This window comes from Leuciscus leuciscus (genome assembly GCF_965113295.1).
Source record: "Leuciscus leuciscus genome assembly, chromosome: 21".
NCBI lineage: Eukaryota > Metazoa > Chordata > Actinopteri > Cypriniformes > Leuciscidae > Leuciscus > Leuciscus leuciscus.
The window spans coordinates 34,262,525-34,286,252 of NC_138745.1; the positions used below are offsets into that span (position 1 = coordinate 34,262,525).

The 23,728-nt window shown below is 39.0% G+C and overlaps 3 protein-coding genes across 3 annotated transcripts in view; 2 read left to right on the forward strand and 1 right to left on the reverse strand.

Moving 5' to 3' along the window:
- wbp2 (WW domain binding protein 2) overlaps positions 1-2,396 on the forward strand; it is an 8,879-nt gene extending 6,483 nt beyond the window's left edge. The window contains exons 6-8 of the mRNA XM_082151983.1: positions 1-37; positions 167-243; positions 1,445-2,396. The exon at positions 1-37 is cut by the window's left edge and continues 68 nt beyond it. Coding sequence (XP_082008109.1) covers positions 1-37; positions 167-243; positions 1,445-1,492 — 162 coding nt within the window. The 3' untranslated portion in view covers positions 1,493-2,396. The remainder of the gene's footprint in view (positions 38-166; positions 244-1,444) is intronic.
- On the reverse strand, positions 2,350-19,707 carry trim65 (tripartite motif containing 65). The gene is made up of 7 exons (XM_082151955.1): positions 19,571-19,707; positions 17,823-18,248; positions 13,573-13,668; positions 10,167-10,397; positions 8,896-9,064; positions 7,874-7,963; positions 2,350-6,533 (listed from the first exon to the last, which is right to left on the reverse strand). The coding sequence occupies exons 2-7, from the start codon at positions 18,234-18,236 to the stop codon at positions 5,989-5,991; spliced, it is 1,545 nt and encodes a 514-aa protein (XP_082008081.1). The 5' UTR covers positions 18,237-18,248; positions 19,571-19,707; the 3' UTR covers positions 2,350-5,988.
- Positions 19,690-23,728, forward strand: part of mrpl38 (mitochondrial ribosomal protein L38) — a 14,962-nt gene continuing 10,923 nt past the window's right edge. Inside the window, 5 exon segments of the mRNA XM_082151969.1 lie at positions 19,690-19,847; positions 20,291-20,476; positions 23,506-23,571; positions 23,574-23,597; positions 23,600-23,635. Coding sequence (XP_082008095.1) covers positions 19,760-19,847; positions 20,291-20,476; positions 23,506-23,571; positions 23,574-23,597; positions 23,600-23,635 — 400 coding nt within the window. The 5' untranslated portion in view covers positions 19,690-19,759.

The window sequence follows — 23,728 nt, forward strand, 5'->3', positions numbered from 1 at the left end:
GCTCCTCTCGACCCAGACCTGCCCAGAACCCCTGCAGGTATGAGCTAAAACTCCACCAGTTACAGACGAGCTGTTTTAAGATGTCACTACTGTTTTACTGACTTCTTGTTAATTGATTCCTAATAAATTTTTGCTCAAATTAAAATGACTGTAATTATTGTTCTAGCGGAGGCAAAGGCAGCTGAAGCTGCAGCGAGTTCCACTGCGACTACTTATGCTCCGATGCGGGTCTACCTGCCGGAGGTGAGTTCACTAACCTGTTAACCATACGTTACTTGTTAACAGTTCATATAACCAAGTTAAATGTGTTAGGTCCAACCAGTTTACCAAGTCTATCCTGTTAAAGTCCCCCTATAGTCAATAATTGTATCCATTAAAACTCTTCTTTGATCACCAAAATTACATAATTAAAAGTTTTTTCCTTGAAAAAAATTCTTCATGCCTTAAAATATCTTGAATGTAACTCGACACCCTTGCCTCATTTAGTCTACGTGGTTCTATGAATATGCAAATGAGCCCCGCCTCCACTCACTCACAGACGAGTTTTAAGATAAAATACTTATTTTTTTAATAACATGTACACATGGTTTGTCTTATTATTAAAATGTATTAAAAACATCACATAGACATATAAACAACATTTAAAAGCTTGATTTTCACCGGAGGGGGATTTTAACAATCCATATATAGCCAGGTCCAACCTGTTATAAACCTGTTAGTAAAGTTCATATGCACCAAGTTAAATGTGTTAAAGTTCCTATATAACTAGGTATCTGTTAACCAAGTCTATCATGTTAACAGTCATATATAACCAGGTCCAACCTGTTAACCAAGTTCATATGCCCATATACAACTAGGTTCAACCAAGTCTATCCTGTAAACAAAGTCCACATATAATAACAGGTACAACCAAGTTCATAAATAATAAAGTTCACATGTAACCAAGTTAAATGTGTTAAAGTCCATATATAACTAGGTTAAATCTGTTAACCAGGTCCAACCTGTCGTTCATATATAAAAAGGTCCAACCTATTAATCAAGTTCATATGAAGAGTTCAGATGCAAAAGCCTCTAAGTGCCATCTGAAATTTTCTTCTAAAATTATAATTTTTATCAAGCTCGTATATTTAAGTTCAGTAATTTCACTTAAAAGCCAATGAAAATGACCTATTAATTGTCATTTACGTGAAATTACTGAACTTAAATATATGAGCTTGATAACAATGATCATTCTAGAAGAAAATTTCAGATGGCATTTAGAGGCTTTTGCATCTGAACTCTTCATATATAACAAAGTTCATATGTACCCAAGTTAAACATGTCAACGTCCATATACGTTATAACCAGGTTCAACCTGTTGCTCAAGTCCAGAGTGTAGAGCTGCATCAAAGCAACTTGGGTAATAATTCGAGGATACTGTTTTTTTTTCTCTTCTTTTCTGAAGGACAAACCCCCACCCTACTCCCCACCTGATGACAAGAAGAACCAGTAGACGTGTGTCTGCAGCACACCCTCTCCTCTCTCCGTACCCTTCATCTCATCCTCTCACCGTCTCCCGCCACAGTTAACGCCCACTTCAACAGACCAGTAGCCTGGGGCATTAATATGACCTGGCCTGTGTAGAGGGACGAGAGACACACACATGAATAAAACAACTTTAATGAATTCATAGCTCGTGAATGAAAGGGACCTACTGTTACGATTTCCAGCCGGAGAGAAAATCCGACAGTAAATGATTGAGCTTTTCTAAATTTATTTATGACCTGATTTTGTATAGATTGATAGATTTGAGAGGTATTTTGCAAGTTGCACAAGAGTTTAGGACAAGGCCCAAAAAAAAAAAAAAACCGTGGGTGTTCACATTAACAGCGCTTCATGCCCGGCTACATTAGATGCAAGATCACATGAGCTTCACTGGCTGTTGCTGCTCACTTGTTAAACAAACACTAAAGCAGTCGTCTCAAACAAATGAAACACTTCTTCCGGACACTTATTCGCTGCAGATCAATGTGAACGCCCCTCTACTGCGCATTCCGTCACGCGCATCGCTTAACTAGAACGTTTATCGTGCTGCGAGTTCCACTTCCGCTTCTTTTGGAATCATTTTCAAAAAATCGAATCAAAACAACTGACCATTACCGTGTCTAAAATCACCTTCATGTTCACTGCAAAGTATATCCAGATCAAGCTCGTTTTCTGCAGCAGTGTGTACTCGTCTCGGCGTCTGTGTAGCATGCAGCAGCTAGATGCACTTTAACCCTTCATGCACCTTCGGTCTCGTTTATTGATTCATCTTTTTCCCCTAATTTATTTAATTCTACAATTAAATCAGTTACGCATGGTCTTGACTGTATTGTTATTTGAAGTGTATTTTATTAAAGTAAACATGTACACAAGTGGAACGATGCATTTCATTTGATTTGAGAATTTTTTATGAATGTCTTTGTGTTCATTATTTATGTACCTAATGTCCAGAGGGTTTCAAAAGCAGACAAAGAAGGGCACATTAATCGGTAAAAGTCTCTCAGGAGATCAGCCTGTGAACGGCGGGACCAGACGATACAGATTGACTTCATTGTTCCCAAAGGATGTGCTTTTCCAGTTTTTCCATTCACTCGTGTAGCCCGAATGGCTTGTGCAAGCATAGTACATAATTTTTTTTCTAATATTCAGATAATCTCCCAATATTAAGCACAATTATACCTTATACTAGTTAGTGCATAAAGTCAGACCTCAAGTACGCTAGAACAGAAATGAGTTCACTAAATTATGATCCCATAACGCACACAGTGCTCAAACACTCAATGATTCCTTATAGATTGGCTATGTTCAGAATAGCATATTTTTGCAGTATGCATTATACATACTGTGCACACACAACTTTGCCAAAAAAATACAAATGAACTGAAAAAGACACTGCATCCCATACTTTCAATTAAAAAGTGATAAATTAACCGCAATCAACTTTGTTTTTGACAAAATAACCTAATTTATGTGTGGGATAACTTGCAAAATTATAATAGCAATAAGCAAAGCAGCATTACTGTTGCGTAACAAATAATAGTGTGCAGTATATGGCACATAGTGTGCAGTATGAAGTCAGCAGTATGCAAGTACTCTATTATGAACACAGCCAATGGCGATGAAATTAGAGTTTATGACTAGAGTATTAAGAGGATGAAATTTAAAGGGATATTTCACCGCTGGAAAGATGAATGTGTATTTAAATTGGGTCATTTATGTAGAAGAAATGTGCAATAATTTAGAAGTTGGTGCCTTCTAGACGGAGAAAAGCCAGAAAATGTATTTTTGGCTCATGTGGATGAAAGACTACAACTCCCAGAATGCACTTGCTTCGCTGCCATTCGAGGCCACTCCCACACCACGCCTACCGGTTACAGAGGGCAGTATCGGGAGAAATGATACAGCTAGGCTACTAGTGACTCGAAACTGAAAAGACAGCGTTTTATCGTGAGATCCCCCTATGGGCGGGTTGAACACATGCGGAACGAGCTCCTCCTATTGGCTGTAGTCTCTCACCTCGGGACAAAAAAGCCTCCGATGACGTTAAATTATGATTTTAGTGTCCTCTGAGGTTTTTTTCCAGACACACAATACACTCTCGTCTCAGGAGGACATGAGGAAGGGAAGCACGGCCACTCGAAGATACTACCGGGTTTCTACTGATACAAAGCTTAATGCTAATTGGTGAAGTATCCCTTTAATTTCATAATTTAAGATGTCAGTTTCTGAAATGTTAAAAGATAAGGACCGAAAGATGAACACATTAAACTCTGCAAAAATAAAATACTACTAAAACTGATACAGTAGAAATACATACAAATACAAAATCACTACTACGAGAATCCTGTCCAACATGAAAACTGAACATGGAAATGAACACAACATAGATGTTTGTCGAGTGCAGGCGAACAGATCTGACTCTTAATATTTAAGAACTAAAAATATGAATCCTATACTAGAGCGGATACAGCAGATAATCATTTTGATGTCTCTTGAACACACAACATAAACACAAAGTGCACATCTGGCCCTTAAAATGCAAACTCAACTTCTTAAAAGTTCCATAATTTGGCCACGAGTAAGAATATGCCTTAGAAACACACCTTACGAAGTACGTGAACACAGATGTCAGCAGATGTACAGTAACACTGTGAAATATTATTACAATTTAAAAGAACTTTATTCTATTGTATTATCTTTTAAAATGTAATTGATTCCTGTGATCAAAGCTGAATTTTTTTAAGCCTCATTACTCCAGTCTTCAGTGTCACATGATCCTTCAGAAATCATTCTAATATGCTGAGTATGAAGTATGCAAATAGAAAACGGTTGTTTTAAATTGTAATATTTCACAATAATACTGTTTGGTATTTTTGATTAAATAAATGCAGCAAATGCAATAAATGCAGTTCTAAAACAAAAACAAAATATTGATTATTCTAAACCTCTGACCTCTGTTGTATATTGAGCAGTGCATATGTATATATTGTTATAATATATATGTATACATGATGTAAACATGACTATGAGGAATATATATATATATATTAGTGCTGTCAAATCTAACATAAAAGTTTGTTTACACATAATGTGTGTATTATATGTCTGTGTGTGTGTGTGTGTGTGTATATACTGTATATACACACACATATACATTTATACCCATACAGGGCTCGACATTAAGGCTTGTCCGGGACAAGTGGATTTTTTTGTAGGACAAGTGGAAGAGAAAATTGGTTGTCCCACTGGAAAAGTTACATTTAAAATAAAATAAAATGCCATGTTACTTCACGTTATTATGTGCCACTCATTACGTCTATTTTACTGATTTAATTTTACCGATTTGAAACGAACACTTTTTTCCCCCACAATCCGTCGAACCAGCGTCCAACTCAGAATGCTTTGATTGGCCAATCAAGAGTCGGTCCAAATTTAAAAATGTTTACCTCCCTCAAAGAACAGTGGTGGTGGAGACTGGAGTGGAGAGTGATGTTTCTTCACGCGCCGAAGCCCGGCCAAGCGCCAGGAAAAGCTCCAAAAACAAGTCACCTTACACCAACAGCACCATACGAATTAAAACGGGAACGAAAATTTGTAACCAAATGGAAAGATGAATTCGACTGGGTTATTTATGAAGACGGAGTAATGATCTGTGGCGTCTGTCAGGGGCAACCCAACCTGGATGACGAGTAGCCTAATAAGTGACGTTAGCTAGTAGCTAGCGTCGGCAGCCGTGAACTGTAAACAAGCATTAACAGCATTTGTATTGGTTAAATGTACATAGTTAAATAGTAGCTAATGTTCAGATGTAAAGTAGCCACACGTTTTAAAGTATCCCGTGGTAAATCAGCCTCTGCCGGGTAGAAAGTGGCAAAATCCATTGTTATGTCTACAATTATAAAATTATAAATCTTTACCAGGACAAGCATAGACAAGTGAAAGATAAATTTACTTGCCTCAAAAAGTTAATGTCAAGCCCTGTATATATACATATATATATGTGTGTGTGTGTGTGTGTGTATTTACACATATATGGTATATATAAATGTAACAATATATGCACACACACATATATCTTGTAAACACAAACTTTTATGTTAAACGCAATTAATAACGATAAATCAATTTGACAATTGATATATATATATATATATATATATATACACAATTGTCATTGATTATTGTTTAGGAAATATCTTAACTTATGACTGACACATCAAGCCAGTGCAGATAAAAGCATCTGTGTTCACGTACTTGCGTGAAGTATAACTCTCCACAGATCAACAGAGCTTTAACAGCACCATCCCAGAGTAAACCCTGAGCTCATCAAATCTCATCACAGCTCAAAAACACGAGGAGTAAATGATGGTGAAGGAAGGCCACACGTCTCAGGTCCGGCTACAGTAGGGATGCATCTATTTCCTCAGGACCAATCCTGCTGGGGACAAACCAGCGTACAAATGTTCAGGCTCTCGGTTCACAGAGCGTGACAGTGACGCCCTCCCCGATCCAGCAGGCCGGGAGCAGGGCTTGTGTGAACGCGCAGTGGAAGGCGTGCAGCCGGACCTGTCCCTCGCCGTAGTAGGTCAGCGTGCCGGCCTCGTAGTCCAGAAGCATGCCGATGCGCAGCGGCTGAGCGTTTAACTGCAGCTGTCCCGCGACGGACTCCTTGCAGCCGGCGTGCCACGCGCTCAGCTGCCGCTCGTCCAGCTGGAGGCTCCACGACAGATCGTTCATCCCCACCATGCAGCGTTTGCCCTTCTCTTTGCGCGGTATGTTGGGGTACGTCACGCCCACGTAGGCCCACGGTTTGGACACCTCCAGCTCCCAGTAATGCTGTCCGCGAGTGAAGCTCTGGAAACACAACACCTGCCAGGTGTGGTCGAAGCGGGACTCGTCGGCCGGGACGGGGCGGGGCCCAGAGCTCAGATGCTCCGCCCTCCTGTTGCTCTGGGAAAGGCGTAAGTGAGCGTTGGCGGTACGAGGGTCAAAGGTCAGGTTGCAGCGGTCTGGGGGAAGAGAAGAATTGCAATACATTCAATTCAATTAAATACATGTCTATTTGTATAGCGCTTTTCACAATACACATCATTTCAAAGCAGCTTTACAGAAAGTGCACGAGTCCACATTACAATTTAAGTGTGTCCTGTTATCCGAGGTGACTGTATACAGTACAGGCCAAACGTTTGGACACATTACTATTTTTAATGTTTTTGAAAGAAGTTTCTTCTGCTCATCAAGCCTGCATTTATTTGATCAAAAATACAGAAAAGAAATGTAATATTGTGATATATTATTACAATTTAAAATAATTGGTTTTCAATTTATTATACTTTAAATTATCATTTATTTCTGTGATGCAAAGCTGAATTTTCAGGATCATTACTCCAGTCCTTCAGTGTCACATGTAACATCCAGTCTTATCACATGATCCTTTAGAAATCATTCTAATATTCTGATTTATTATGAGTGTTGGAAACAGTTCTGTTGCCTAATATATTTGATGAATAAAAGGTTAAAAAGAACTGCATTTATTCAAAATAAAAAAATATTTTCTAATAATATAAATCTCCTTTACTATCACTTTTTATCAATTTAACACATTCTTGCTGAATAAGAGTATTGATTTATTTCAAAAAAAGAAAGAATTTACTGGAAATGGAAATATCCATTTATTCAAAATTACTGACCCCAAATGACTGACCAGTCGTGTATATTGTTGTTACAAAAGATTTCTATTTTGAAAACATTTGCTTCTTTTTTTTTTTTTTTTTACTTTTTATTCATCAAAGTATCCTAAAAAAGTATCACAGGTTATGAAAAAATATTAAGCAGCAGAACTGTTTCCAACTTTGAAAATGAATCATCATATTAGAATGATTTCTAAAGGATCATGTGATAGACTGGAGTAATGATCCTGAAAATTCAGCTTTGCATCACAGAAATAAATTATAATTTAAAGTATAATAAATTGAAAACCAATTATTTTAAATTGTAATAATATATCACAATATTACATTTCTTTTCTGTATTTTTGATCAAATAAATGCAGGCTTGATGAGCAGAAGAAACCTCTTTCAAAAACATTAAAAATGGTAATGTGTCCAAACTTTTGGCCTGTCCTGTATTTCAGAAATGTGTCACAGTTAACTAAAAATTTATTAATTTAAACAATGTTGTAATTTAATGCAGATACAATGAGCTCATTGAAGTAATGAATACTTGTTTATATATGATGAATGAGACAATAATATATGAGACTGAGAATAATGTGACTTTTTCCACACTGTACTGTCATACGTGTGATGTGATGTGATGTGATATGATATATGATATGATATGAGCGTACATGCGTTTAGCCCCTCCCTCTCTGCTGGATATGATGGAGTTGCAGGACTGGGAACAACAGCCAGAACTGGCCTCTTATCTTGAGGAGAGCCTACGAGAAAGACAAAGAAAAAGCAATGCTGATCATTTTAAGCTAACAGTATTACTTATAAGTAACAATTACTTATTTATACAACTGTGTCATTGCAATGTTCATGACTGGTTAAATAAATGTAAATATATATTTAAAAAAATATCAAAATTGTAGCTTTACTTTGGAAATTCTCACAAAGAACATTCATTTTTTTCAGTATTTAAAAAAAATGTTTCAGTATTTTTCAGTCTCCATAAAAATGTGTACATTGAGATATCAACCAATTTTTTTTAAATATTGTGATGTATTACATATATATATATATATTTATTTCTTTATATTTTTTATATTATTTATTTATTTATTTATTTATTCAGTTTTCATAAACTTAGATTTTGTGTGTGTGTGTGTGTTTATGTTCCATTTACATGTAGTTTTATCCGATATTGGATTATATATAACATAGAAAAAAAATTAAATCATGCTTTAAACAGTACATTTATATGTTCATGACAGTTTTAATAAATAAATTAATCAAATTAGTAATAGGTCTACCATTACTTAAAATTGTCATAAGGACGAATCTTTTTTGTAAAATTTTCATTAAAAAGTGTCATATTGTGATATATATCATTATCAACCAAAAGTGTAAAAATATTGTGAAATACATTTTTTGTTAGATTATAAAATATACAGTTCTGCTTCTAGTTTTCTTGCTACTAAGCACCTCAAGCTAAACTCTGAATATCTTTGAAAAAATGTGATGCTAGTACTAATCTGGCTAACTTTGGCAAATCCACTGATAGCTTGTAAATACGACTTTGTTCACTGGTTGACAATAAATAAAATCTGTGTTCCTCCACTTGTGAAATTTGCAAAGTACCAACCAATCAGATGTTAGCCATTTCTGTGTCACATGCATCAAGCGGTTCAGTGTGATCCCGACTCACCCTCTTTCTCCGGTCCTCCGGACACCTGTGTGGCTCTCTCCAGATCCTCACACACCAGTTTAGACACGCGGGACAGGACATCAGTGACGGGGGTCAGCTTCTCCTGTGCGCACACATGCACATCCACAGGAACGTCACTGAAGCGTGGGACCTCTATGAACCTGGAGTCCTGCATGAGCACACAAACAGCGACATAAACAAACATGTGACGTACACCTGTGGAAACCATTAAAGAGATACTTCACCGATTAGCATTAAGCTTTATATCAGTAGAAACCCGGTAGTATTTTGGATTGACCGTGCTGACGTGTTCCCCTGAGACGAGAGATTTCTGTATTGTGTGTCTGGACAAAAAACCTCAGATGACGCAAAAATCGTCATTTAGCGTCATCGAAGGCTTTTGTGTCCAGAGGCGAGAGACTACAGCCAATAGGAGGAGCTCGTTCCGCATGTCTTCAACCCGCCCATAGGGGGATCTCACGATAAAACGCTGTCTTTTCAGTTTCGAGTCACTAGTAGCCTAGTTGTATCATTTCTCCCGACACTGCCCTCTGTAACCGGTAGGCGTGGCGTGGGAGTGGCCTCGTAGGGCAGCGAAGCAAGTGCATTCTGGGAGTTGTTGTCTTTCATCCACATGAGCCAAAAATACATTTTCTGGCTTTTCTCAGTCTAGAAGGCACCAACTTCTACAATAATTTCACATTTCTACTACATAAATGACCCAATTTAAATACACATTCATCTTTCCAGCGGTGAAATATTAACCATTAACAATAAATGGTCACACTTTAGTTTAGGGTGCAATTCTCACTATTAACTAGTTGCTTATTAGCATGCATATTACTAGGATATCGTCTGTTTATTAGTACTTATAAAGCACATATTAATGCCTTATTCTGCATGACCATATTCTACATCCCTTAATCCACCCAATACCTAACCTTAATAACTACCCCACTAACTATTAATAAGCTGTAGTTAGGAGTTTATTAAGGCAAAAGTCGTAGTTAATAGTGAGAATTGGACCCTAATCTAAAGTGTGACCCAATAAATAATAATAATAAAATAAAAAGCAACAATTTTGTAAAATAATTCATAAAATAACAATAAATAAATATTTTCCACAACCAAATGACCTTTAGTAGCATCAATATAAAAGCAAAATGGGGCCATTTATTATTATTTTTATATTTAATTATTAATTATTAATGTATTATTTATTTTTATTTTGTGAGTCACGCCTCTCATTTATAAAATCCGAATGCTGTAACCTTGATGAGCTGGCATGAGGGGAGGGAACACAGGCTGCTGATCTCCTCCTGAAGGGCTACGAGCTGCATGGTTCTCTCCTCCAGCGCAGCCAGCCTATCCTCAGCCTGCATCACGGTCACTTCCTGCTGCTGCTCCACAAACAGCTGTGTCACTTCCTGCTTCTCTGCCAACACCTTTATCAGCTGTGAGAACTTGCTGTCCACCCACTGAGACGTCTGCTGGAGTGAGACCTGACAGAGTAGAGGAAGAACAACATGCCATGAGCGGCGATTACATCACTGCATCCTTCATCTACACCTATTCTCTTATATATTAATGTGTATTTTTGGGCATTCATTCTCAAAAATTTAATTTCATCGTGCCGAAAAGTATCGAGTCTTTCATGTCGTTGCATGTGTTTAAAATGCAAAACTGTGAATAAGATGTATGAGAGTTGTGGCAGAATGAAAGATTTTTGTCAAATATTGACTTCAATTTTTCATAGGCTACTTTATGGTCATTTTATGTTGCTTTTTAGTCCTTATTTAAGCACGACGGCTCTTGGTCACTGTTTGCTTTCATTGAATGAAAAAGTGTGATGTGAATATACTTCAAAACATCTCCTTTTGTTATCCATGGAAGAAACGTCTTTCTAACACTTTACAATAAGGTCCTGTTAGATAACATTAATTACTGCATTAAAGGGATACTCCACCTTTTTTGGAAATAGGCTCATTTTACAGCTCCCCCAGAGTTCAACAGTTGAGTCTTACCGTTTTCGAATCCATTCAGCCGATCTCCGGGTCTGGCGGTACCACTTTTAGCATAGCTTAGCATAGATCATTGAATCGGACAGGACCATTAGCATCTCTCTATACTATACTCTCATTCCTGCGTAATAATCAAGAAACTCTGCTGCCATATCATGAGTCCAGCAGGCGTAATGATATCAGGGTATATGCAGGAATCATAGAGATGAATTTACTACCTTTTACTACCTTTTTTACCACCTCCACAATATTTTTTACTACCATCACGACATCAAGCAGCAGCCCTTTTTTTGGGGGTGTGGTGGGGTGGGCGGGGTATGTAAAGCACCACTTACTACTTACTATAAGGTATACTGTCACACCCATCATACATATTAGGTACACTAATGTTTAATTGTTATCATTAAGTAGGCCTATTGTCATTGTCAATTATGTTTTTTTTGTAGTGTCGAGTTGAGTTTCAGTTGTCCTTATATTAACCCTAGCCCTTGAGTTATCCTAACCATAGCCCTTAGCCCTAATAAGGTGAATAATAACCTTGGCACTTTGTCATTGCTATCAACTCCGACTCACTCAGGGCTCGACATTAAGCCTTTTCATGTGCTTGTCCTTTGGACAAGTAAATCTGTCATTCACTTGTCCGAGTAAAAAAGTTGCTTGTCCGGAATGTTTTTGGTGTGTGTGTGCTGTAAATATAATTTATTCTGAAGAAATATCCTCATCTGTGTTAAATCAGCTCTGATATATTTAAATCTGCATATTGTCATATCTGCACCTTTAAAGGGCCTATTTGAATATACAAATAAGAAACGTTGGAAAGAATGATACTTTTAAACATGAAAGTAACCATGGACTGGAGTTGAAAATTAGCAATAGCTATAAACTCTTTTTGCATAGCATTAGTTACAAACTTGTTTTGTACTATGTTTAATTGCAATGTCCATGTCAACTAAATGAAAAAAAAAAACAAATGAAAAAAAAAAAAACGCCAGTAGGAGGCGTCAGGCGACCGCCTTAATGAGCGAGTCATTGAGTCATTCATTCAAACGATTCGTTCAAACAACTGATTCATTCAAGAATGAGACATGTTTATGAATGGGACATTGAATCTTTGACTCAGCCAATTCGTTCAAATCGCTGAATCATTCAGTAATGAAACACGGTTAAGTGTTGCTGTGAGATGCGTTACGGTTCTGCTTTGATCTTTGTTTGGAACTATTTTTGCTGCTGAAACAGAACAAAAACAGTCAATATTGTGTCTAAAATGTAAGTAACTTAATTTGAACTGTTTATTGAACTGTTGTATCAAAAGCAATGTCACATTTTCAGTCGTGATGGTAGCCTACTCAAGAAAACAGCACTCGTCGTGTGAGGTTGCTAAACTGTATCATATGTTAAAAATATTAAAACACATTTTGAATTTTGGCACTGGCAGTAACGTTATGTTGTTAACTGAGTTTACATTTGTTTGGATTTCTCCTCGAGAGGCTGCGCGAGCCTCAACAGCGCAACCTTGTTACCGTCAGTAGCCTAATACATCCACTATCGATCGCAACTTACAATAAATAAATACAATCAGAATCATTCTCTCATTTTAGTGATTCCCTAGTTATTTATACATTTTTTGTTATTGACGTTTAATCAGGCTACTTGTCCGGTCGGGCAAGTAAAATTCTCTTTTACTTGTCCCTTCAAAAAATCCACTTGTCCCGGACAAGCGTTAATGTCGAGCCCGTCAGGTCCTGTTAGCACCGTATATATATTTTTTAATTATGCTAGATGAAGTTAAAATATGGAGACACAAATATTAAGTAAAAAAATGGAAACTCATATATTGAGGTGGTGATGAAAAATTTACTACCAAGTCAAATTGCGTTTGTTACCTTTTACTACCTTTCAAGGGCCTTAATTTTGGTAGATTATTTTTACTACTTTTACTACCTTTTACTACCGCGCGGACACCCTGGATATGACGCAGCGCCTGAAAATAGGTCTAATAGGTTAGACAAACTTAGTCCCGGTCACATTGGAAGTTACCGAGCTGGGGACTATTTTCAGGCGCTGCGTCATATCATTACTCCTGCTGGACTCATGATATGGCAGCAGAGTTTCTGGATTATTACGCAGGAATGAGAGTATAGTATAGAGAGATGCTAATGGTCCTGTCCGATTCAATGATCTATGCTAAGCTATGCTAAAAGTGGTACCGCCAGACCCGGAGATCGGCTGAATGGATTCGAAAACGGTTTAACTCTGGGGGAGCTGTAAAATGAGTCTATTTCCAAAAAAAGTGGAGCATCCCTTTAACTAACAATGAGCAATACATTTTTACAGTATTTATTAATCTTTGTAAGTGCTAGTTAATAAAAATACAACTGTCAAGTTATATTATTATGTATTATGAATTATATATAGCTTGTTAGGTCCATTAAACAATATTAACAGACACAAATTTTGGTTAAATTATGTATTAGTAAATCAACTAAGATTATTAAATCCGTAGAAGTATTTTTCATTGATAGATCATGTTAACTAATGTCGTTAACGAATGCAACCTTATTTTAATTGGTCACCATCATCTGGTTTTGGGATGATATGAGAATGAGTACATTTTCATTGTTGGATAAAGTCTCTAATGAAGATGGAGACGCCTTGCCTTCGCTTTCTCCATGTTCTCCATGAGCTCCAGACGGTTCCTCTCCGTGGCTTCCTGGAGTTTCTTGATTTCCGCACTCTTTCTCTTTAATCCTGCCTGCATATCAAAAGAAAAATGTCAAAAATATTAATGTTGTCTCATATACGACAAGGTACAAACATTATCATGCAAATTCTTAAAACGGTCAGCAACAACAAATAATGGACAACCGACTGAATCTCACAAAACCTGAAGATCGAAATATTGCACTCTAGAATTAAAGAAAGGCATAAAAACATATTTTAATGAAAACATAGCATTGTGATATTTCCAAATTATTAGTGAATTAGTTTCACCCCAAATTCTCATTATTGTAATGCATGATATACTATTTAAATTATACAGTATTTATAAGGGCTGGACCCGAATATTAGAATATTCGTTCGTTGGGTTGATATTCGATTTGAAAATTTGACATTCGAATATTTATTTATTTAATTTTTTTGCACACCTGTCCTTCCCCTCGAAACGGTTCTCATTCGCGCTTGAATATGTTCAACACTATAAAATCTGATGAAATACAATACTCTTTTTGTACAATTATCTTATAATATAGCCTAGCCATTTTTAATAGGATGGACAGTTGAAGGAACCCAACCTCGTTATACTTAATAAATATATTTGCTTCTTCTTGGCCTACTGAAGTGTTCCTGCAACGGGAGTGTTCTCTGGCTTGAGTGTGTGTGGACAGAAGTGCAGAACAGCGGAGTGTGTGTGGACAGAAGTGCAGAACAGCGGAGTGTGTGTGGACAGAAGTGCAGAACAGCGGAGTGTGTGTGGACAGAAGTGCAGAACAGCGGAGTGTGTGTGGACAGAAGTGCAGAACAGCGGAGTGTGTGTGTGGACAGAAGTGCAGAACAGCGGAGTGTGTGTGTGGACAGAAGTGCAGAACAGCGGAGTGTGTGTGGACAGAAGTGCAGAACAGCGGAGTGTGTGTGTGGACAGAAGTGCAGAACAGCGGAGTGTGTGTGGACAGAAGTGCAGAACAGCGGAGTGTGTGTGGACAGAAGTGCAGAACAGCGGAGTGTGTGTGTGGACAGAAGTGCAGAACAGCGGAGTGTGTGTGTGGACAGAAGTGCAGAACAGCGGAGTGTGTGTGGACAGAAGCGCAGAACAGCGGAGTGTGTGTGGACAGAAGCGCAGAACAGCGGAGTGTGTGTGGACAGAAGCGCAGAACAGCGGAGTGTGTGTGGACAGAAGTGCAGAACAGCGGAGTGTGTGTGGACAGAAGTGCAGAACAGCGGAGTGTGTGTGTGGACAGAAGTGCAGAACAGCGGAGTGTGTGTGGACAGAAGTGCAGAACAGCGGAGTGTGTGTGTGGACAGAAGTGCAGAACAGCGGAGTGTGTGTGGACAGAAGCGCAGAACAGCGGAGTGTGTGTGGACAGAAGCGCAGAACAGCGGAGTGTGTGTGGACAGAAGCGCAGAACAGCGGAGTGTGTGTGGACAGAAGTGCAGAACAGCGGAGTGTGTGTGGACAGAAGTGCAGAACAGCGGAGTGTGTGTGGACAGAAGTGCAGAACAGCGGAGTGTGTGTGGACAGAAGTGCAGAACAGCGGAGTGTGTGTGTGGACAGAAGTGCAGAACAGCGGAGTGTGTGTGTGGACAGAAGTGCAGAACAGCGGAGTGTGTGTGGACAGAAGTGCAGAACAGCGGAGTGTGTGTGTGGACAGAAGTGCAGAACAGCGGAGTGTGTGTGGACAGAAGTGCAGAACAGCGGAGTGTGTGTGTGGACAGAAGTGCAGAACAGCGGAGTGTGTGTGTGGACAGAAGTGCAGAACAGCGGAGTGTGTGTGTGGACAGAAGTGCAGAACAGCGGAGTGTGTGTGTGGACAGAAGTGCAGAACAGCGGAGTGTGTGTGGACAGAAGCGCAGAACAGCGGAGTGTGTGTGGACAGAAGCGCAGAACAGCGGAGTGTGTGTGGACAGAAGCGCAGAACAGCGGAGTGTGTGTGGACAGAAGTGCAGAACAGCGGAGTGTGTGTGGACAGAAGTGCAGAACAGCGGAGTGTGTGTGGACAGAAGTGCATGAGAACAGCGGAGTGTGTGTGGACAGAAGCGCAGAACAGCGGAGTGTGTGTGGACAGAAGCGCAGAACAGCGGAGTGTGTGTGGACAGAAGTGCAGAACAGCGGAGTGTGTGTGGACAGAAGCGCAGAACAGCGGAGTGTGTGTGGACAGAAGTGCAGAACAGCGGAGTGTGTGTGTGGACAGAAGCGCAGAACAGCGGAGTGTGTGTGGACAGAAGTGCAGAACAGCGGAGTGTGTGTGGACAGAAGTGCAGAACAGCGGAGTGTGTGTGTGGACAGAAGTGCAGAACAGCGGAGTGTGTGTGTGGACAGAAGTGCAGAACAGCGGAGTGTGTGTGGACAGAAGTGCAGAACAGCGGAGTGTGTGTGGACAGAAGCGCAGAACAGCGGAGTGTGTGTGGACAGAAGTGCAGAACAGCGGAGTGTGTGTGGACAGAAGTGCATGCCTGAGCTTGTATTTTGGGTTAAGCTGCGTTGCTTTGACATTGTGGAAAATAGAATAATAGAAACAAAATGTATTAAAGGGATACTTCACCTCTGGAAAGATGAAAGTGTATTTAAAATAGGTAATTTATGTAGAAGAAATGTGAAATTATTTTTAAATATGGAGCTTTCTAGACTGAGAAAAGCCAGAAAATGTATTTTTGGCTTATGGGGATGAAAGACAACAACTCCCAGAATGCACTTGCTTCGCTGCCCTAGGAGGCCACTCCCACGCCACGCCTACCGGTAAGAGAGCGCAGTTGAAAACAACAAGGCTAGGCTACTAGTGAGACTCCGTGACGAGTTTGCCCGGGATTTCGGGATCGCCCAAAATGTCCGGGATTCGGCTTTTGCGTTCTACAGTCGCCATTCATTATGTTTACTGTGGCGAGCAGGACGAGGCTGAGGGGCGCGGGAGAACGGCGCGAGGCCGGTGGCGTGATTACTGATGAGCCGGTCTCGTATCTCTCACGGAGGAGCGGGAATTTTCTTAGCAATGTTAAAATGCACATCAACCGATCACTTGTTTAGCGTTCATGTAAACACTACATTCAGATTCACCAATCGGAATGAATTCAGTTAGATTGAAACAAAAGGTGTGCATGTAAACAATGAATGGCGACTGCAGAAAGCAAAAGCCAAATCCCGGACATTTTGGACGATCTCGACGGCCGGACATGTCCGGGAAAAAGAGGATGGTAACCCCTAATACTCAGCTTTCTCCACAGAACAAGAGCCTGTTAGCTTAGCTTCCAAAGAAAGATGGCTGACACTATGTGTACATTCTGTGAGTGAGATCCCTCTATGGGTGGGTTGAACACATGCGGGACAGCCCCTCCTACTGGCTGTAGTCTTTAGCCTCTGGCCAGAAAATCCTCAGATGACGCAAAATTAAGATTTTTGCGTCATCGGAGGATTTTTTCCAGACAAAAAATACATAAATCTCTCGTCTCAGGGGGATATGAGGGTGGAAAGCACGGTAATTCGAAAATACTACAGGTTTTCTACTAATACAAAGCTTAATGCTAAATCCTGAAGTATCCCTTTAAGCTTTTTACCCGTTATTATCAATCTAAATTAATCGCATTTTTTATTTAACTTAATTTTGTTTTTCTTTATTTAAATTTTGTTTTTTCTTTATTTAAATTTCGTTTTTTCTTTAATCTACCCTTCACTGTGTCAGTAATTTGTTAGTCAGAAAAATATTAGACTACCTTATTAAAAGTATTGCTTAAGTTAACAGACCTGTGTGTGTGTGTGTGTGTTACGTGCGAGTGTATTTACTTTGTGTTGTTCATGGGGAAGTTGTGTTTAATATCACTAGTGCAGTGTCCGTTCTCGGAGTATAAGCCCTGCCCGCGTGAGGTGCGCCGCTTCCCGCTCACGCTGTTCTGTAGTTTATTAAAAGTTTATTAATTCTGAACGTGTCGCGTCTCGCGTGTCCATCTATATTGCACCGAATGCCACACTGCACTCCCTTGTGAAGTCGATTTATATGAACGGTTCTCTAAATAATCAAAATGCAAACGGACAGACAGACACATAGAGATCCTGCCTTTAGTAGAGAGAAGAATATGTTCAGCACCCTCTCTCCGAAGCTACGAATATTCTATGTTTATTACTACCGAAGCTTCGAAGCTCAAAAAATGGCATTCGGACCAGCCCTAGTATTTATACATCCTGGTAGTGTGTGTTTGTACCTCTCTATTCTTCCGTTCATCCTCCACCAGAATCACATCATGTCCCTTACACTCGATCACAGTGCACTCATAGCAAACACACATGCTGTCGTTTCTGCAGTAGATGACCAGAGGCTTCTGGTGCCGCTCACAGATCTGCTCCGGCTCCGTGTGGACCGAGGCTCCTGTGCACAGATCTCTCTTCGCTGGACTGTGTGTGGCGGCCACCTCCGATAACACCGACAGAGACACGTTGCGATTCAGCTGAGGCCTCGTGTCGAAGGTTTTGTTGCAAACGGGGCAGTGGAAGTCTTTGTCCTTGGCCTCCCAGAATTTGGAGATGCAGACCTTGCAGAAAGTGTGACCGCACGGGATGGTCACAGGGAATTTAAACGAATCTAAGCAGATTGTGCACTGCATGTGATCCTCCATCATAAACCTGGAAGCCTGAAAAATTATAAAATAAATAAAATAAACAATGTTAAAGACGGCAGAGAATCACTCTTGGTTCATGTTGTCACAGAAGATCAGAGACAGACGGATGGATGGATGGATGGATGGATGAATGGATGGACAGATAGATAGATAGAAGGCCAGACAAACAAGCAATAGATAGATAGATAGATAGATAGATAGATAGATAGATAGAAGGACAGACAATAGATATAGATAGATAGATAGATAGATAGATAGATAGATAGAAGGACAGACAATAGATAGATAGATAGATAGATAGATAGATAGATAGAAGGACAGACAATAGATATAGATAGATAGATAGATAGATAGAAGGCCAGACAAACAAGCAATAGATAGATAGATAGATAGATAGATAGAAGGACAGACAATAGATATAGATAGATAGATAGATAGATAGATAGATAGAAGGACAGACAAACAGACGATAGATAGATAGATGGATAGATAGATAGATAGATAGATAGATAGAAGGACAGACAAACAGACGATAGATAGATAGATGGATAGATGGATAGATAGATAGATAGATAGATAGAAGGACAGACAAACAGACGATAGATAGATAGATAGATAGAAGGACAGACAAACAGACGATAGATAGATAGATGGATAGATAGATAGATAGATAGATAGAAGGACAGACAAACAGACGATAGATAGATAGATGGATAGATGGATAGATAGATAGATAGATAGATAGAAGGACAGACAAACAGACGATAGATAGATAGATAGATAGAAGGACAGACAAACAGACGATAGATAGATAGATAGATAGATAGATAGATAGATAGAAGGACAGACAAACAGACGATAGATAGATAGATAGATAGATAGATAGATAGATAGATAGATAGATAGATAGAAGGACAGACAAACAGACGATAGATAGATAGATAGATAGATAGATAGATAGATAGATAGATAGATAGAAGGACAGACAAACAGACGATAGATAGATAGATAGATAGATAGATAGATAGATAGATAGATAGATAGATAGATAGATAGATAGATAGATAGATAGATAGATAGATGGGAGGATGGAAGGACCTATATCAGTGTTCATGTTGAAGTATAACTGCTATATATAATGTATAACTGAATAAAATACATTTGACTCATGAATTATAGTCATTATTAATTGTTAGGTGAATTGATGTGCTGGAAACATCGAGACACAGTAAATAAACAAACTTCACCTGCCCCTTCATCACCACTAATTAACATCTATTCATCTATTTAACGTCTTTTTATCAATCGACAAACCCCTTTTTCATAAAACTCACAGGATTGTTTACTCATCAGATGTGAAGAAACGTAAAATCCCGATTCCTGCGCGCGCTGACTTTCTCATCAGCGAATCTCGTCGCCTTCCATATGCAGGAGCGCACATACGCGATGACGAGTACGCACGTTACGTCACGCTTCTGTGTGTTGACGTCTCTCTCTCTGCGTCTCTGCTGGAGTGGTCCATCATGGCGCTGCGCGGAGCGGCGTGTGTTCTCCTGCGGGCGGCGGGTGATGTGAGCCTGAAGCCTCATGCGAGGGGTCTTCGGTCCACCGGTGAGGAGTGCGGGAGGATATTTGTGCAAATGTGCAGTTAATGAGTTAATTAATCAGCAGTGCGGCTGCTGTATGTGTGTGTGTGTGTGTGTCTGCTGGTCTGAATGACCTTTACATGTAACGTACATTTTACACCTTGATATGTACTATACATTGGCAATATTGATTTTGTATGTCTACTTCTTGATTAGTCTGTATTTTCATTCTAACCTTTCTGTCCTTTATCTATTTTTCCTATCTTTCTGAAGCACTTTGAGTTACTGCTTGTTTGAGATATGCTCTAAATTAAAGTTAAATTATTATTATTACTATATAACATTTATAATGTTTATTATTGTTGTTGTTTTTATAATATATATATTGCAAATCTTTTTATAATTGTTGTGTTTATTATTATTATTGCATTATTATTATTATTAAATCCTCTATTGGGTCTTCTGTAGCTGTTCTGTGTCACTGGTCCCCTCCTCTGGGTCCGATGCCCAATGAGGACATTGACGCGACCCAGCTGGACTCTCTGGAGAAATATCGCAGTTACACTCGCTACGTGAGAGCAGCGGAGGAGGCCGACCGGAGAGACGTTTGGTGGAAGACTTACAGGCAATACAGAGAGGAGGAGACCAAAGAAGGCAAGTCATCACTGAGATATGAATACACACCCATTAAAGGGGTGGTATAATGCCCTTTTCACAAGATGTAAAATAAATATCTGAATTCCCCAGAGTGTGTATGTGAAGTTTTAGCTCAAAATGACCCCACAGATATTTTTATATAGCATGTTAAAATTGTCACTTTTTGAGGGTCAGCAAAAATGCTTCGTTTTGTGCCTTTCCCTTTAAATGCAAATGAGCTGCTGCTCCCGGCACAGAGGGCGGAGCTTCAACAGTTTGTGTCCTTTTACCTCACACACACATGCACTGAAAATTTCAAAAACTTTTAGCCTTTTATTCAGAAAGTCATAAAGATGGAGAGACTCAAGAAGAAGTGACAACATGTAGACAACTTTTTTTTAATGGTTAGTTGAGGAATTTATGTTGCTTATCTGTAGTTATCTTCTAGTCATTGATTAGCATATTCTGTCTTGATAATCTATAAATTGTGTTCTGGGGGCGGGGTTTATGTAAATATTGGGGTTGGTGATGTCACTAACCCGGGAGGAATGTCGTGTAGTTCTTACCAGACGTTTGTTGTAGTCCTTAAAAAGCAATTTCTTTATAAGAAAATATTCCCTTTGCTTTGAACTTTGAGCGTTGTAACTTTGCAGATGTTGTTTATGCTCAAACAGCAACATTACACACTAACTAAAGTTAGAAAAGTGAAATCATATTCAACCACCCCTTTAAGTATTTATTTTCTTGGTTTCATGTTCCTGGTCTTACTGTGAACAATGCATAGCACTTGCTCATCTCTGAAACAAAAGTTATTTTTCAGCTGACATCACTAAAATAAAGTTCCGCCCACGTTATGAAAGTAAGACGAGTTGAGTTGAGTTGAAAATGTTGTAGTGTGAAACCAAGAATCTGAATCCTCCTTTTTTCCCCCGTATAATCCGATCAGCAGCAAATGATCACGGATCAAAGACGGGCTACAGAGATCCCCTCATCCTGTGAAAGGATGCCCTAATTCTCTCTCTTCCTCTCTCGCCTGCTGAGATAATGTTCTGATCAGACTCATGAACATCGATCGGCCCTCATGCAGAGCAGCTGTGCTTTCTTAAAGGGATACTCCACTTTTTTTGGAAATAAGCTCATTTTACAACTACAGTTAAACAGTTGAGTCTTACCATTTTCGAATCCATTCAGCCGATCTCCGGGTCTGGCGGTACCACTTTTAGCATAGCTTAGCATAGATCATTGAATCGGACAGGACCATTAGCATCTCTCTCAAAAAAAATGACCAAAGAGATTAGATATTTTTCCTATTTAAAACTTCACTCTTCTGTAGTTACATCGTGTACTAAGACCGACGGAAAATGAAAAGTTGCGATTTTCTAGGCTGATATGGCTAGGAACTATACTCTCATTCCTGCGTAATAATCAAGAAACTTTGCTGCCGTACCATGAGTCCAGCAGGCGTAATGATATGACGCAGCGCCTGAAATCACCTAGAAAATCACAACTTTACATTTTCCGTCGGTCTTAGTACACGATGTAACTACAGAAGAGTCAAGTTTTAAATAGGAAAAATATCGAAACTCTTTTGTCATTTTTTTGAGAGAGATGCTAATGGTCCTGTCCGATTCAATGATCTATGCTAAGCTATGCTAAAAGTGGTACCGCCAGACCCGGAGATCGGCTGAATGGATTCGAAAACGGTAAGACTCAACTGTTTAACTCTGGGGGAGCTGTAAAATTAGCCTATTTCCAAAAAAAGTGGAGTATCCCTTTAACCAGAACTGCCCGAGAGAAAGTGACAAACTCATGAAGACGATTACAGCACTGCTGAGTCAGAGAACAACAACCTCCCTGAAAAACACACACACTTCCGACAGTAGAAAGTCTGGTTCACTTCATTATCCAAGTCAACATTTCCAGGAATAGACCGTCTATGTTTGGGGAGGGTTAACCAAAAATCGATGACACCACATCAGTTTGAATGTTAAAATGTGAAACTCCTTCTGATTACTGCATACGTCACATTACACACTAGTTCTCAACTTCCAGGAGAAATGTTTATCTCTTCTCGCCAAACTAATCGAATTAGATGATCTTAAAAGCCGACTGCGTGTGGAGGAAATCAATGAAAACCTTGCAGTGAATTTACAATGAAATATGAATGTTTTCCAGATACACTTTAAGTTAAAATAGCTGTTAGTATCTGAAAACCCCATCAAGGTGCTGCACTGCACCCTTGATTTTTAAAAGAAGATTAGACAAGATCTTATTATTGAATGTAAATGTCTAATGCATTGTTCTGACAGCGGAAAATTACTTTCTGATTAATGTTATTATAAAACCGATATTTCCTATCCTGGATCGCGTCCTGAATGCTGATTGGTCATTACATTATTACATCTGTGCTTACACAGAGTATCATTAAAAAGTTTGGGAGATTGGTAAGATGTTTAATTTTTTATAATATATAGAATATTATTAACAATTTAAAATAACTGTTTTCTATAATGAATATGTTAAAATGTAATTTATTCCTGTGATCAAAGCTGAATGTTCAGCATCATTACTCCAGTCTTCAGTGTCACATGATCCTTCAGAAATCATCCTAATATGATGATTTAAAAAAAACATTTCTGATTATTATCAATGTTGAAAACTGAAAACCCTGATACATTTTTTCAGGATTCTTTGATGAATAGAAAGTTCAAAAGAACATAATTTACTTGAAACATAATTCTTTTGAAACATTATAAATGGTCTTTGCTTGTCACTTTCTATTATATTTAATGCATCTTTGCTGCATAAAATCAGTTAATTAAAAACATAAACATTACACACTAACTAAAGTTAAAAAAGTGAAATCATAATCAAACCTCCCCTTTAAATCCATAGTTGTGAATTTAACCCTGAAACACTGACATAACCCATAATATCAAGTCTAGATGCATTGGTGTGGGTTTGTTTGGGTGACATTCATTGATTTCTGCTTTGGCTGTCGGTGAACATTCACCTGTCATGTGGTTTGATTGTTTTTTTGTGAACAGCCGTTGCGCCGATCAACATCGGCCTCCCGTATCAGCGTCCCTCCAGGAAGACAGAGGTGAAGGAGAGAAGAAGATCGTGAAGGAGAACAAAAAGAGCCAGAGATTGAAAGAGAAAATCGACTACGAACATGTGAGTGACTCCAAGCATCATTATGATCTCAGAAGGGAAGCAGAGCAGGATAACAAAAGCAGAATTATGATGAAAAATCTTCACACAGTGAAT

Bases quoted from the DNA above. Each gene is read 5' to 3' on its own strand.
- trim65 (XM_082151955.1), bottom strand. From the start codon at position 18,236: ATGATGGAGGATCACATGCAGTGCACAATCTGCTTAGATTCGTTTAAA. The intron at 7,964-8,895 runs GTGAGTCGGGAT...TCTTTCTCGTAG, and splicing joins CGGAGGACCGGAGAAAGAGG to GCTCTCCTCAAGATAAGAGG. The intron at 6,534-7,873 runs GTACGCTCATAT...CTCTTCCCCCAG, and splicing joins GAGGGAGGGGCTAAACGCAT to ACCGCTGCAACCTGACCTTT.